This window comes from Sus scrofa, chromosome 8, assembly GCF_054392235.1.
Source record: "Sus scrofa isolate SSC_HxYL_T2T_F1_AM1 chromosome 8, Sscrofa_HxYL_maternal_Yorkshire_Landrace_v2.0, whole genome shotgun sequence".
In the NCBI taxonomy this organism is placed as follows: Eukaryota; Metazoa; Chordata; class Mammalia; order Artiodactyla; family Suidae; genus Sus; species Sus scrofa.
The window spans coordinates 138,526,203-138,540,090 of record NC_139390.1 but is presented as its reverse complement, the minus strand read 5'-3'; the positions used below and the strand labels follow the sequence as shown (position 1 = coordinate 138,540,090).

Sequence of the window (13,888 nt, the reverse complement as noted above, 5' to 3'; positions counted from 1 at the left end):
TTTTAGACAATGAATATTTCTTTGTTGATCCTGATCTAAAATTAACCAAAGTGGCCCCAGAGGGATGGAAAGAAGAACCAAAGAAAAAGAGCAAAGCCTCCATTAATTTTACTTTGTTTTTCCGAATTAAATTTTTCATGGATGACGTTAGTCTGATACAGTGAGTACACAAGAGTTTCTGTGTTTCTTTTTTTGGCTCCTGGTCTTTTGACCCTTTTGTTTACTGATACTGAAATGTTTGATTATCAGTGGTAGTATCTTCTTTATTATAAAAGAAGTATTTCTTTCAACCTAGTTATACGTCTTGGCAACTAAATTTATATGCCAATAATAAAAATCACCCCAAGATTCAAGGTCAACAGCCAAGATGTTTTGGGTGTGTTTTATTTATTTTCCCAGACATACTCTGACCTGTCACCAGTATTATCTTCAGCTACGAAAAGATATCTTGGAGGAGAGGATGCACTGTGATGATGAGACTTCTTTATTGCTGGCATCCTTGGCTCTCCAAGCTGAGTATGGAGATTACCAGCCAGAGGTAGGATTTATTTTGTTTTCTCTAGGACCAGTTTTTCATTGACATTCTTACCCTCAGCATAGTTGAAGACTGAACCTGGAGTTCCTGTCATGCCGCAGTGGAAATGGATCCAACTAGGAACCGTGAGTTTGGGGGTTCGATCCCTGGCCTCGCTCAGTGGGTTAATGATTCGGCACTGCTGTGCGCTGTGGTGTAGGTCGCAGATGCAGCTCGGATCCGGTGTTGCTGTGGCTGTGGTGTAGGCCGGCAGCTGTAGCTCTGATTAGACCCCTAGCCTGGGAACCTCCAAATGCTGTGGGTGTGGCCCTAAAAAGACTGAATCTGGTTGAGGTGTTTGCTGCTTAGATCTAGAGATTTCTGAAACTAGTTTGGTGTCTCAAAATGACCAAGTTCCCCATGTATGTTGGTTATTTAAAATCATACAGTGTGGGATTTCTTTTTTTCTGTTTAAAAACTATGCTGTTCCAGAGTTTGGGAACACCTAGCACTTGCCCTTCCTTCTCCTCATTTCTAACTAATAGCTATTAGACATGAGCGTTATCAGCCAAATCTGGATGAAAGGGGTCTTCTATCTTCCACATAGACCCACGCAGTGATGGGCCGTGAATCTAGCAGAGCTCACTGCATCAAGAACAGGTGTTCGAGGCCAAATGTCCCTGAATATCGGTGAACCTAAGAGAAATCAAGAAGCAAGAAGAGACTGTGCACCTGAAGCAGCACCCTTCACAACATGAAGCTTTGACCGTGCTGACATTTGCCCTTTGATGCCAGTCTTCCCTCAGATTTGCCCATCAGTTCAGTCATTCTGCCTTCCTGAAAGAGAAAGACTGATGCATCTCCTCTAACACTCACTCCTCAGAGAGAAGCAGAAGTAGCTTGTCTCTTGGCAGAGGCAAGAACTTTAAGATAGGACAGAGAGGGATAAACAGGGTGCTGCTGGGTAGCACGGGGAAGTACATTCGGTATCCTCTGATGAACCGTAATGTAAAACTGTATGGGAACGAATACATGTATGTATAACTGAATCACTTTGCTGTGGAGCAGAAATTAACACAATATTGTAAATCAACTATATTTGAATAAAATGATTTTTTTAAAAAAGGAGGATGAGGAAAAATTAGAATTGCTTATAAAAACTCTCCTTTCTAGGTTCATGGTGTGTCTTATTTTAGACTGGAGCATTATTTGCCTCCCAGAGTAATGGAGAAACTTGATTTATCCTATATCAAAGAAGAGCTACCCAAATTGCATAATACCTATGCAGGAGCTTCTGAAAAGGAGACAGAGTTGGAATTTTTAAAGGTAAGCCTGCAAGATTACAAATGACAAATCATGTCTTTTTTCAAAGTAAGCCAGAAGTGGAGTTCCCGTCGTGGCTCAGCGGTAAACGAATCCTACTAGGAACCATGAGGTTGTGGCTTTGATCCCTGGCACCTTGCTCAGTCCAAGATCTGGCATTGCCGTGAGCTGTGGTGTGGGTTGCAGACGCGGCTCAGATCCCGCATTGCTGTGGCTGTGGTATAGGCTGGTGGCTACAGCTCCGATTCAACCCCTAGCCTGAGAACCTCCATATACCATGGGTGCAGCCCTAGAAAAAGGCAAAAAGACAAAAAAAAAAACAAAAACAAAAACAAAAAACAAAGCAAGAGGTGTTGGGAGAACATGCATCCAAAAGCTTAGGTGCCAATAACTGATGCTATATGCATTATCTCATCTCATTTATTCCTGACTAAAACTGTGGTGTTTATTCTCATTTTGTAAAAGAGGGACCTGAAGCTCAGAGAGGAAATGTAATATTCCCAAATCAATGACTGGTATGTGCAACAAAATTGTGATTTTGGAGTTCCCGTCGTGGCGCAGTGGTTAACGAATCCGACTAGGAACCATGAGGTTGCGGGTTCGGTCCCTGGCCTTACTCAGTGGGTTAAGGATCCGGCCTTGCCGTGAGCTGTGGTGTAGGGTGCAGATGTGGCTCGGATCCCGAGTTGCTATGGCTCTGGCGTAGGCCGGCGGCTACAGCTCTGATTGGACCCCTAGCCTGGGAACCTCCATATGCCGTGGGAGCGGCCCAAGAAATAGCAAAAAGACAAAAAAAAAAAAAAGAAAAAATTGTGGTTTGAACCTATATCTATTTAGCAATGGATTATATGCTTTTATCCTATTTCATAGTCTCAAAATTAAGATACATTATAAAGAAGAAAAATTGGATTTTGCGACTGGCTGGATAACAGAGGCAAATTCAGACTGATTCTAGAATTGTTTTTCTTAAAAAGTTTAAAATTCAAATATATATATATATATACACACATATATATATATATTTTTTTCCCCCCATTTTAGGGCCATACCTGCAGCGGCGTATGGAAGTTTCCAGGCTAGGGGCTGAATCAGCTGTAGCTGCCAGCCATAGTCACAGCCACAGCCACAGCAATGCGGATCTCAAGCCATGTCTGTGACCTACACCACAGCTCATGACAACCCTGGATCCTTAACCCACTGAGTGAGGCCACAGGTTGAACCCACGTCCTCATGGATACTAGTTGGGTTCTTTACCACTGAGCCACAAGGGGAACTCCTTCTATAACCTCTTCTAAAATAGTCTTTTCGCTAACACTAACTCACATAGTGGGACGGGGGGTCAGGAAAATTGGTTTATATTTCTAGTTCTGCCACCAGCTTCCCATGAGATCTCAGATACATAAAAGTGCATTTATGATCAGAAAAGATAGTACCATGTAAACTTCCAATGTGTATAGCAAATATAACGTTCTCTTGAGAAAACCTTGAGATTAAGAACATTCTCGTTCAGCTCCCCAGGATGTCTGCCTTAAATTTGCTCATAGAAAGGGAGCCAAGTTTCCCAGCCCTCTGAGTATCCATGAAGGGGTTTCATTCACAGACTTAAAGCACCTTGAATTTAGGATTCATGGTAAGAAAGACAAGGTACTTTGTTTGTTTAAGTTTAATATCTTTAAATATATGTTTAAAGATATTAAATTAGGCATTCCCATTTGGTGCCGCAGAAACAAATCTGACTAGTATTCATGAGGATGCAGGTTCAATCCCTGGCCTTGCTTAGTGGGTTAAGGATCTGGCATTGCCATGAGCTGTGGTATAGGTCAGAGATGCAGCTCACGGAGTTCCCATCATGGCGCAGTGGTTAACGAATCTGACTAGGAACCATGTGGTTGCAGGTTTGATCCCTGGCCTTGCTCAGTGGGTTAAGGATCCGGAGTTGCCATGAGCTGTGGTGTAGGTTGCAGATGCAGCTGGGATCCCGCATTGCTGTGGCTCTGGTGTAGGCCAGTGGCTACAGCTGCGACTTGACCCCTAGCCTGGGAAGCTCCATATGCTGCGGGAGCGGCCCAAGAAATAGTAAAAAAAAAAAAAAAGACAATAGAAAAAAAAAAAAAAAGATGCAGCTCGGATCAGGTGTTGCTGTGGCTGTGGTGTAGGCCAGCAGCTGCAACTCCAATTCAACCCCTAGCCTGGGAACCTCCATTTGCCGTGGGTGCAGCCCTAAAAAAAAGACAAAAATAAAGACATTTGGAGTTCCCATCATGGCGCAGCGGAAACAAACCCAGCTAGGAACCATTAGGTTGCAGGTTCAATCCCTGGCCTCGCTCAATGGGTTAAGGATCCGGCATTACCATGAGCTGTGGTATAGCTGCAGATGCGGCTCAGATCTGGCATGGCTGTGGCTGTGGCATAGGCTAGTGGCAACAGCTCCAATTGGACCCCTAGCCTAGGAACCTCCATATGCTGCAGGTGTGGCCCTAAAGACAAAAGACATGAAAAAAAAAAAAAAGACATTAAATTATGTATTTATTTTTTTCCTGTTGTTCCATTTTTATACTTGTAGGAAGTAAATATCAAGTTATATTTTTTTTCTTAATAAAGGCAAAAGGCAGATTAGCACAGTGCAAAGAATTTGCATAGGGATTTTTCAGTCTTGCATTGGAATTCTTTTTTTTTTTTTAGGGCCACACCTGCAGCATATGGAAGTTCCTAGGCTAGGGTTTAAATCCAAGCTGTAGCTGACGACCTTCACCACGGCCACAGCAACTCGGGATCTGAGCTGCATCTGCAGCCTACACCACAGCTCATGGCAACACCAGATCCTTACCCACTGAGCAAGGCCAGGGATCGAACCCGCAACCTCATGGTTCCTAGTCAGATTTGTTTCCGCTGCACCACGACGGGAACTCCAACAACACTTTATGTTTAGGTTTTTTCACTTTACCTATTGAAATATGTTAGTACTTCATTGTGGTTTTAATTGGTAGTTCCCCAATTACTGTTATTTTGAACATCTTTTCATGTATTTGTCTTTCATATATCTTCTTTGTTGAAGTGCAACTTTTTTCCTTTTTTATTTTCGCCATGTCCATGGCACATGGAAGTTCCTGGGCCGGGGCTTGAATCTGAGCTACTGCAGTGGCCTGAGCCACTGCAATGACAACACTAGATCCTTAACTGACTGTGCCACAGTGGGAACTCCTTTTGCCCTTTTTTGAATTAGGTTACGGGCTCCTTTTTGTTGAGAAGTATTTGTTCTTTATATATTCTAGACACATTTCCTTTATCAGATATATAGATGTAGATGTAGATATATATAAATATTTATCTCCCAGTCTCTGGTTTGCCTTTATGTTTTCCAGTCATTGACTTTTGAAGAACAAACATTACTAATGTTAATGAAGTTTCATTTTACCAATTTTTTCTTTTGTGGATCATGCTTTTTATATCCCATCAAAGAAAAAAATTTGGTGGGTTTTTGTTTTTGTTTGGCTATTTTTTAGGGCCACACCTGTGGCATATGGAAGTTCTCAGGCTAAGGGTTGAATCACAGATGCAGCTGCTGGCCTACACCACAGCCAAATCCACAGCAACACAGCAGGATCCAAGCCGTGTCTGCGACCTACCACCACAGCTCACGGCAATGCCAGGTCCTTAACCCACTGAGCTAGGCCAGGGATCGAACCTGCAACCTGATGGTTCCTAGTCGGATTCATTTCCGATGCACCGAGGTAGGAACTCCATGTAGCACAGTTTCAACCCCTGACCTGGGAAGTTCCACATGCCATGGACGCAGCCGTAAATAAACAGACTGTCTTTTCCATATTAAACAATGTTGACCCAACTTCTGTATCTTTAAATCCCTTTACGCCAAGATGCATTGCTATGTAACGATAATATTCCAACAGGTGTGCCAAAGGCTGACGGAATATGGAGTTCATTTTCATCGGGTGCACCCTGAGAAAAAGTCCCAGACAGGAATACTGCTCGGAATCTGTTCTAAAGGTGTCCTTGTGTTTGAGGCTCACAATGGAGTTCGCACCTTGGTCCTTCGCTTTCCCTGGAGGGAAACCAAGAAGATTTCTTTCTCCGTATGTCCGTTTTAACTTCTCTCGGCCCTGTGTTTAAGTAGGCATTGTCACTTTCAAAGGTAACCTATGAATTGACTTTCCTCAAGTGAACTTGAGACCCTAGCATTTAGTAAGGCTTCTGCGTCTTAGTACTGTTTAACTCTTCTTTCTTAGTTGTAAGGAGTATTGAGATTCTGTTTGTTTCGGGTTTTCTCAGGAAGTGATTTTTAAAAAGAATTCTTCGCTAGTTATATGCTCAATTAACTTTAGTTAAATTGCAATCACGTTGACTTCTCTGTTAATTCTGAACTTACTCTAGGGTGCTGATACTTCTCTCATAGAGAAACCCGCTAATGTATTTAAGATTGATAATTATCTTAACCACAGTGAGCTTCGTCTGGCCCAGAAATAGGTCCCTCACAGCAATTGTATTTGAAGCTCAGTGGTCAAGAGATTTATTGGATTTTATGAATTAGCCCCAGGACTTTCTACGGTTTTCAGTTTTAGTGTATACTCTGTGGAGATAAAGTTAGGAAAGTAATTTTTAGAAAATCATGTTTATGAAAGATAGCCAACTATTTAAAGGCATATTTTGATTTTGGATGTGGTTGGAAAATCTGAACATTGATGTGCAGTTAGCAAACCATAGAGGTAAAAATCTGTTCAGGTATTTGTTTTTCTAATGGTATTCAGGCATTACCGCCACCTTTAGCTTGTATTTAGGCTGAAATATGGTCTCACCAGACCAGTGTTTATAAGGATGTATTATCAAGGCCCCAACTAACTCTGAATAATCTTTAATCTAGAGACCTTTGAAGTCAGTTCTAGACTTGATGGTTAGTTGGTTGTTTCCTTTGAAACACAGCGGTACCGCAAAGATTATCAGACAATTATGTTTTCTCTCTGGAAAGCCCAGACCCTCCTTATCTTCCCAAGATTGTCATGACCAGGAAATAACCTAGGTTTAACTTACTTCACCAGTGGAAATGCTGGCCGAGCCCCTGCCTAGAGGAAGCTTTAATTAAATACAAACCTAATTTGGACCAGCTTTGAAAAGGCAACAAATCAAATAATCATCCAACATTCAGCTCTCATTCAGCTCTCTGTCATTTGCCAGCTATCACATCAGCTCTGTAATAAAGAATAGAACTAGGTATGATTAGCTCATTTTTAAATATCTGCAGTAATGAAGAATAGACATTTCCCTGCAAACTTCCTGTGCTTAACAGTGCCTGTTTATCCTGACTTTCTCTAACACAGAACTCTTTTTTAGCTCTCCTTTTTTCATTCCACTAGCCTCGGGGAGATGAAGAAGTCTCCCTGCACCCTTCTCATCTCTTCCAACTTAATTCCCTTAGGCACATTTCTTGCCCAGTCCACATCCTTGGGAATTACTTGATAGTGGTTAAGTGCAATGTTTATTAGGGGAAAAATAAATTCCTCAACAATTTGAAGATTTTTTTTCTTTTTAGGCCTACACCCGTGGCATATGGAGGTTCCCAGGCTAGGGGTCAAATCAGAGCTGTAGCCACCCGCCTCATCACAGCAACACTGGATCCAAGCCATGTCTGCAACCTACACTACAGCTCACAGCAACACCGGATCCTTAACCCACCAAGCAGGGCCAGGGATCGAACCTGTATCCTCATTGATATTGGTCAGATTCATTTCTGTTGTGCCACAGTGGGAACTCCCAACAATTTGAAGAATTAACAGGTATACGACTGGTAGTCAAAATACTACTATGGTGGAGTTCCCGTCTTGGCTCAGTGGTTAATGAATCCGACTAGGAACTATGAGGTTGTGGGTTCGATCCCTGCCCTTGCTCAGTGGGTTAAAGATCCGGCGTTGCCGTGAGCTGTAGTGTAGGTTGCAGACGTGGCTTGGATCCCATGTTCCTGTGGCTTTAGCGTAGGCCAACGGCTACAGCTCCAATTCAGCCTCTAGCCTGGGAACCTTCGTATGCTGCAGGAACGGCCCTAGAAAAGGCAAAAAGACAAAAAAAAAAAAAAAAAAACTACTATGGTGCTACTATATCTTTAATTCCTCTCTAATACTTGCTGATTTCCTTTTTTTTTTTTTTTTTTTTTTTTTTAGCAAAGAGAGAACAGAGTCCCTGAGATTTCATTGGTAGCAACATCTAGCTAGAATTTAATAGTCTTATTTTGTTTTTAAGATCAGGAATTATGAAGACGGCAGTGGCGTGAATGAAGTTTGAGTAGTACTTGGTAATTATATCTTCTGTGAGCCTACCAAATTTGACTTATCTGTGCCAATGTCTGCCTTTGACATAAAGACCAGGGACATGAAAGAGAGGGCATGGTAGGCGTAGTAGACAAGCCAAGAGCTAACTGAGCTGAAGCAGTTCTCCAGGTGCATGAGTCTTAGATCCCTGACAATTGAATGTGGTCTTTTAAGGCATGTGGATCACTACAAGCCTTACCAAAGAGGCTGCAATATTTCAGGATGTCCTCTTACGTAAGAAATGTCTGATTTTTAAGAAGCAGGGAGATAAAGTTGATTTACGGTTCCTTTCCTGAATTTGGCAGGAATCACTGTCGCTAAGCATCGGTGTGTTTCATCTCACAGCCCCGCCGTCCCGTTATTCAGCGCTCCCACATCCCAGGGTTTTCCTTCACGTTGCACATCTTCCATCCCAGGCTTCATGCCGCCAAGACTTTTCTTGGCTGAATCACAGCTCTTCTTAGTCCATGTTAATATCAGATTTCGGTGAACTTCATTTTCTTTATCCGAAGGAAGAGAACATGTATTTCTTGCAATTTCTTTCCAACTGTTTTGGTGATTGTTACCCTTGCAGCAACTCAAATTATCAGTGATCTCATTAAAGGAAACTGTTTTCCTTGCTGGCGGCTGGTATATAGTCCGCACAGTCTGATTTAGGCTACAGTTTCTTAAAGTGGCAAATAATACTAATTTCATATATTTTCTGAATTTTTAGTCATACAGGGTTATGTTTTTTATACTTATATGATATAGATCAAGGAATATTCACACCTAATAATGTGAATTAAAAATAGCACCTCTTGGGGTTCCTTTCGAGGCTCAGCAGTAACAAACCGGACTGGTACCCATGCGGACGAGGGTTCGAGCCCTGGCCTCACTCAGTGGGTTAAGGATGGGGCGTTGCCGTGAGCTTTGGTGTAGGTCGCAGACTCAGCTCGGATCTTGGGTTGCTGTGGCTGCGTCATAGGTCGGTGGCTATGGCTTCAATTTGACCCCTAGCCTGGGAACTTCCATGTGCTGTGGGTGCAGTCCTAAACAGCAAAAAAAAAAAAAAAAAAAAAAAAAAAAAATATATATATATATATATATATATATGTATATATAGTATCTCTACTTTCTGGAGTTCCTACCATAGTGCAGTCTATTAAGAATTCCAACTGCAATGGCTTAGGTCACTGTGGTGGTGTGGGTTCAATCCCCAGCCCAGCACAATGGGTTAAAGGATCCGGCATTGCCACAGGTGCTGCTTGAGTTGCAGTTGCAGCTCGGATTCAGTCTCTGGGCCAGGATCTTCCGTATGCCACAAATGGAGCCATAAAAAAAAAAAGTATCCTAGATATTAATTATCGTTTCTAGAATTTGGTAATAAAGTGATAAGGAAAATATCCTAATTTTAATATGCTTGGTTAATATTTTAGAAGAAGAAAATCACACTGCAGAATACGTCAGATGGAATAAAACATGCCTTCCAGACAGACAACAGTAAGATATGCCAGTACCTGCTGCACCTCTGCTCTTCCCAGCACAAGTTCCAGCTGCAGATGAGGGCAAGGCAGAGCAACCAAGATGCCCAAGATATTGGTAAGGAAAAACAGACTGTCAGATGCCTCCAGGGTAAATGCATGATTTTTGTGGCAAACTTTAAAAGAACGTTAATGTTTTTAGGATGAAAGCAACAGGGTGGGTCGATGTTTAATGACTCCGCCAAGCGGTCACATTCACAAAGGGGTCATAAATGAAGCCGAGGTGGCGGACTTCACGCTCAGTCTGAAAGCAACACCCTGGGTCCGTCAGGGAGTACGCTTTGAACTATTGCGTGCTCATTGCTAGGCTAGATGAAGTAAATGTTAGAAAAGTTTTAGTCATACGCTGTACCCGTGGTAAACATACACACTGGAGAGACCAGACCAACATACGTGACACAATAACACGCAGTAGAGGGCCCGGGTTTAGTACCATCTCTGTGATCGACACTCAGGGAAGGGGCGTTCAGAAGACGGAGTAGGCGAGTGGCGGCACTTGGATTGGAATCTGAAGGACAAAAATAATGAAGGAGGTTGCGGAGAAATGGAAGGGCTTTCTGGATGGAGGAGAGAAAACAGGAAACAAGACAGGGCGGAGAGGTATGCACCTAGGACGCAGAAGTTACCTGCCACACGTGGGGTGACGGATTTCAGTTTTACTCAGGTGCATCCCTGTACTGAGACTGACAGGCGTAACCACAGTGCCCCATGTAAGTCCTCAGGAGAGCGGTTTCAGCTCCTTTTGAAAAGGAGCCAACACAGGAAATTTAGCTCCAAAAATATCTCAGTCAGAACTGAGATATTTAAAGCTTATTCTGCAAGACCACAGGTACAGATTACAGTTAGAGAATCTATTCTGCTTAGTAAATTCTTAGAGACTTCAGTCAAACACTCCTACATGTTTTCAAAAATTAAATGGAATCGCACTGATGGCCTTTGCAGTAGCGTCCTACGAATTCTTTATCTGAGCTCTCTCACGTCCTAAAATCTTACGCAAAATACGTTCCCTGTAGGTTCAGACTGGGGTGATGGCAGCCTATGAGTAGATGTTTCTCAGCCTTTTAGAATCAAGATGGCCGGGGCTGTATGCTTATTAAAAATGAAGATTCCAGAACCCTACCAAAGACTGCGTGAGTCACAGTCTTTGGGCATTAGGTCCCTGGAAACTGCATTTTTAATAGACTTTCCTCAGTAATGATTTTTATGCACACTAAAATAGGATAACAGTTGTTGTAAAATGATCTCATTATTTCTTTTCTTTCCCTGCTTTGCTCTGCTGAAAGATGTGTATGCTCTTACGTATTTTCAAAGTGGAGTGAAACATCGAACTTACGCAAGCTCTCTGTATTCCTCCTTGGACTAATATTCTACTCAGTACCAACCGGCGTTGACCAGTGGAAGTTTACGTCCTCAGGGACGGGGTAACAGTGTAAGAGTTTTCGTCCTCATAGAGGTGCTGCAGTGTAGGAGTCCCAGGGCGAAACCGTGAGGCCAGCCTTCCCCCCTCAACATTTCGAATCATACCTTGTGGTAGTCAACAGCATGAACCGTGGGGCAAGGCTGCCCGTGTTCAGACCTCGCTCTATTCCTTGCAAGCTCCGGAACCATGGACAGGCTGCTCAAACTCTCTACCTTAGTTCTCCATCTGTAAAGTGGTTATAATAATGATCATACTGACGTGGTTATTGTGAAGGTGGAATGAATTCCTACCTGTTCAAGTGCCTGGCATGGAATTACTGTAGAATCAATATTCATTACCCCATCATCGTCGCCATCATCAACCTTGTTTTAGCACTGCTACCGTGGTCGTAGTCGCAGGAGCAGTAGAATAACCTGAAAAAAGTCATTGATTTTTGAAGTCTCACTTTCTTCATCTGTGCAGTAGGAATGTTCTCCCCTCTCACTTTTGCCCCTAGGAGCAGAGCAACTGTGTATCATTAAACTCATACGTGGGAGGACTTTCTGATGGTATTTTCTGCATCTGTCCCCCGATTTTGTTAATAAGCCTTCTAAGGAATTATTTTCTACTTGGAATCAGCTTAGAAGTAATTACCTGCCTACTTAACTTTCTGTAGTAGACAAGTGAAAATAACTGTGTTATCTGTTGGAGGTTGATGAATTAACAAGTGTATGTTGCTTATTTAGAGTCATAGAACGTGAGGGCTAGAAAGAACCTTAGAGGCTGTTAAGTCCAAAATTTGACTGATGAGGAAATAGGTTCAGAGGAAAGAGTATCTTACTTAACTTCATACTTAGAGATTAGAGGAGGCTGGAACTCTGACCTCTTAATTTCCATCTAGAACTCTTTCTATCGCTCAGTTTCCAAAAAACTAATTTGCAAGGAGTTAAGATTAATAATCATTTACTGAGCACTTATTACTTGTAAGACACTATACACTAGGTGCCATGGATTAACAAAAATAAATGAAGCCCCTGTCCTCAAAAGAGCATCCAATTAAGTTGATATAAGGAAATCCAGAGCAAGTGCAAGGACCGAACAGTAGCACCGTGTGGATTACAGACTTGAGTGTTGAACTAGCAAGCCTCCGGGTTCAAATGTGAGACACTAGTCATAGGATGTGATTTCATTCCAATGTCCTTTCCCATCCAGGCGGTCCATGTTGGCATCCACTCCAGGTGAAAGGTGGTAGGATTTAAGTTCTCTCCGGGAATAAGCTGTGTATGGATTTGAAAAGCATAACCCTTTGTGTTTACAAAACAGATACAGCTTAAACTGAACCAGCTGTCCCTGTTCCTGCCAAAGTTTGGTCTACATTTTCCTTCAGGGTGAAGAAATCTACTAGGTGTGAAGGCATTTCCTGGTAACTCAATCTGTGTTAGACTCAGTTTTGTGTCTTTGAATAAAGTCTGCTCTCGGAGTTCCCGTTGTGGCTCAGTGGTTAACAAATCCGACTAGGAACCGTGAGGTTGACGGTTCAATCCCTGGCCTCCCTCAGTGGGTTAAGGATCCAGCGTTGCCGTGAGCTGTGACATAGGTCACAGACGAGGCTCAGATTTGGCTGTGGCTGTGGCGTAGGCCAGTGGCTGCAGCTCCGATTCGACCCCTAGCCTGGGAACCTCCATATGCCACAGGTGTAGCCCTAGAAAAAGGCAAAAAGACAAAAAAAAAAAGAGAATAAAGTCTGCTCTCAAAGTGAAAGTAGAATGACTGTTGTCTGCTCTATTAAAAACTCTAATTTTAAGCTAAATATTCTAGGAATTTTAAAACCAGAGCCTATTATTATTATTATTATTATTATTATTATCCTGTTTTAACCTGGTGTCTACTTCTCCCTCAGAGACAGAATGTTGAATTTTCCTGGTGGCAGTGAGACATGTTTATTCTTCACTCGGATGCATAAACACTAAGGAGCTTCAGTGTTTTCCTATTTATGCCTGAGATGAAATTTGATCATTAATCTTCCTAGGAATTAGAAGATAAATGAAACAGAATCTGTAAAGATCTAAATGAGCAACATTTGCCATTCTCTTTTTAAAAACAAGGTTTTGCGGCTGTTTTCCTAGTGGTCAGGCTGTATTCCCTGTTCCCTGCAGAGTGCGACGCAGGCTGCTACTTTCTGTGGGGAGAGGGAGCTGGGGGCCTTGTGAGGTGGATTGCTAATGCGTGAACAGCTAGCCCATTTGAAAGTCTGTGCTTTTGGTCCTTTATGTACATGAAGGGATTTTTAGTGCCCAAATTCTGGGATGTGGTGCTTTCCTTTACAGCCTCCATTGTTCAGATACTGACATGACATTGTTTCTCACAAGCACTTGTTATAAAGTATCTCTAAATTTAGCCCCCCCCAAAAAAGACTTTGGATGTGTATTTAGGGGAACCCCAGCTCTTTAGTCATATTAATTAACAAAAGAGATAAGGCAGGTGGTGTGTGATTCTCCCAGGGCTCCTGTGCCTCAGTTCGATCATGAAAAGTCAGCAAGATGGGAAGGCGGTTGTGGCATAGCAATGAAATGACAAAATTTGCCGTGAAAGGTTTGGGTTTGGTTTGGGGAGGATGCTAATAGTTTCACTGAGACATAATTCACATACCATACAATTTATCCACTTAACGTACACCGTTGAGTGACTTTTAGCACATCCACCTTGTTAACAGAGTTATACAAACATCACCACAGTCTGCCATAAGCTTTTAGAAATATAATAACTTTTTCTTTGGGCAAAGCTCTCCTCTGCTGAGCTTTTTTCAGGCGTGATC

At 42.4% G+C, this 13,888-nt stretch overlaps 1 protein-coding gene across 39 annotated transcripts in view; it reads left to right on the top strand.

Moving 5' to 3' along the window:
- Window positions 1-13,888, top strand: part of PTPN13 (protein tyrosine phosphatase non-receptor type 13) — a 216,182-nt gene that overhangs the window by 135,359 nt on the left and 66,935 nt on the right. For all 39 annotated transcript variants that reach the window (XR_014813441.1, XR_014813440.1, XR_014813438.1 and 36 more), the window contains 5 exons: window positions 7-160; window positions 400-538; window positions 1,688-1,840; window positions 5,746-5,928; window positions 9,570-9,732. Coding sequence is in view for 28 of the 39 variants with exons in the window: in XM_084973535.1 (XP_084829661.1) it covers window positions 7-160; window positions 400-538; window positions 1,688-1,840; window positions 5,746-5,928; window positions 9,570-9,732 (792 nt within the window). In the remaining 11 variants the exon portion in view is untranslated. The remainder of the gene's footprint in view (window positions 1-6; window positions 161-399; window positions 539-1,687; window positions 1,841-5,745; window positions 5,929-9,569; window positions 9,733-13,888) is intronic.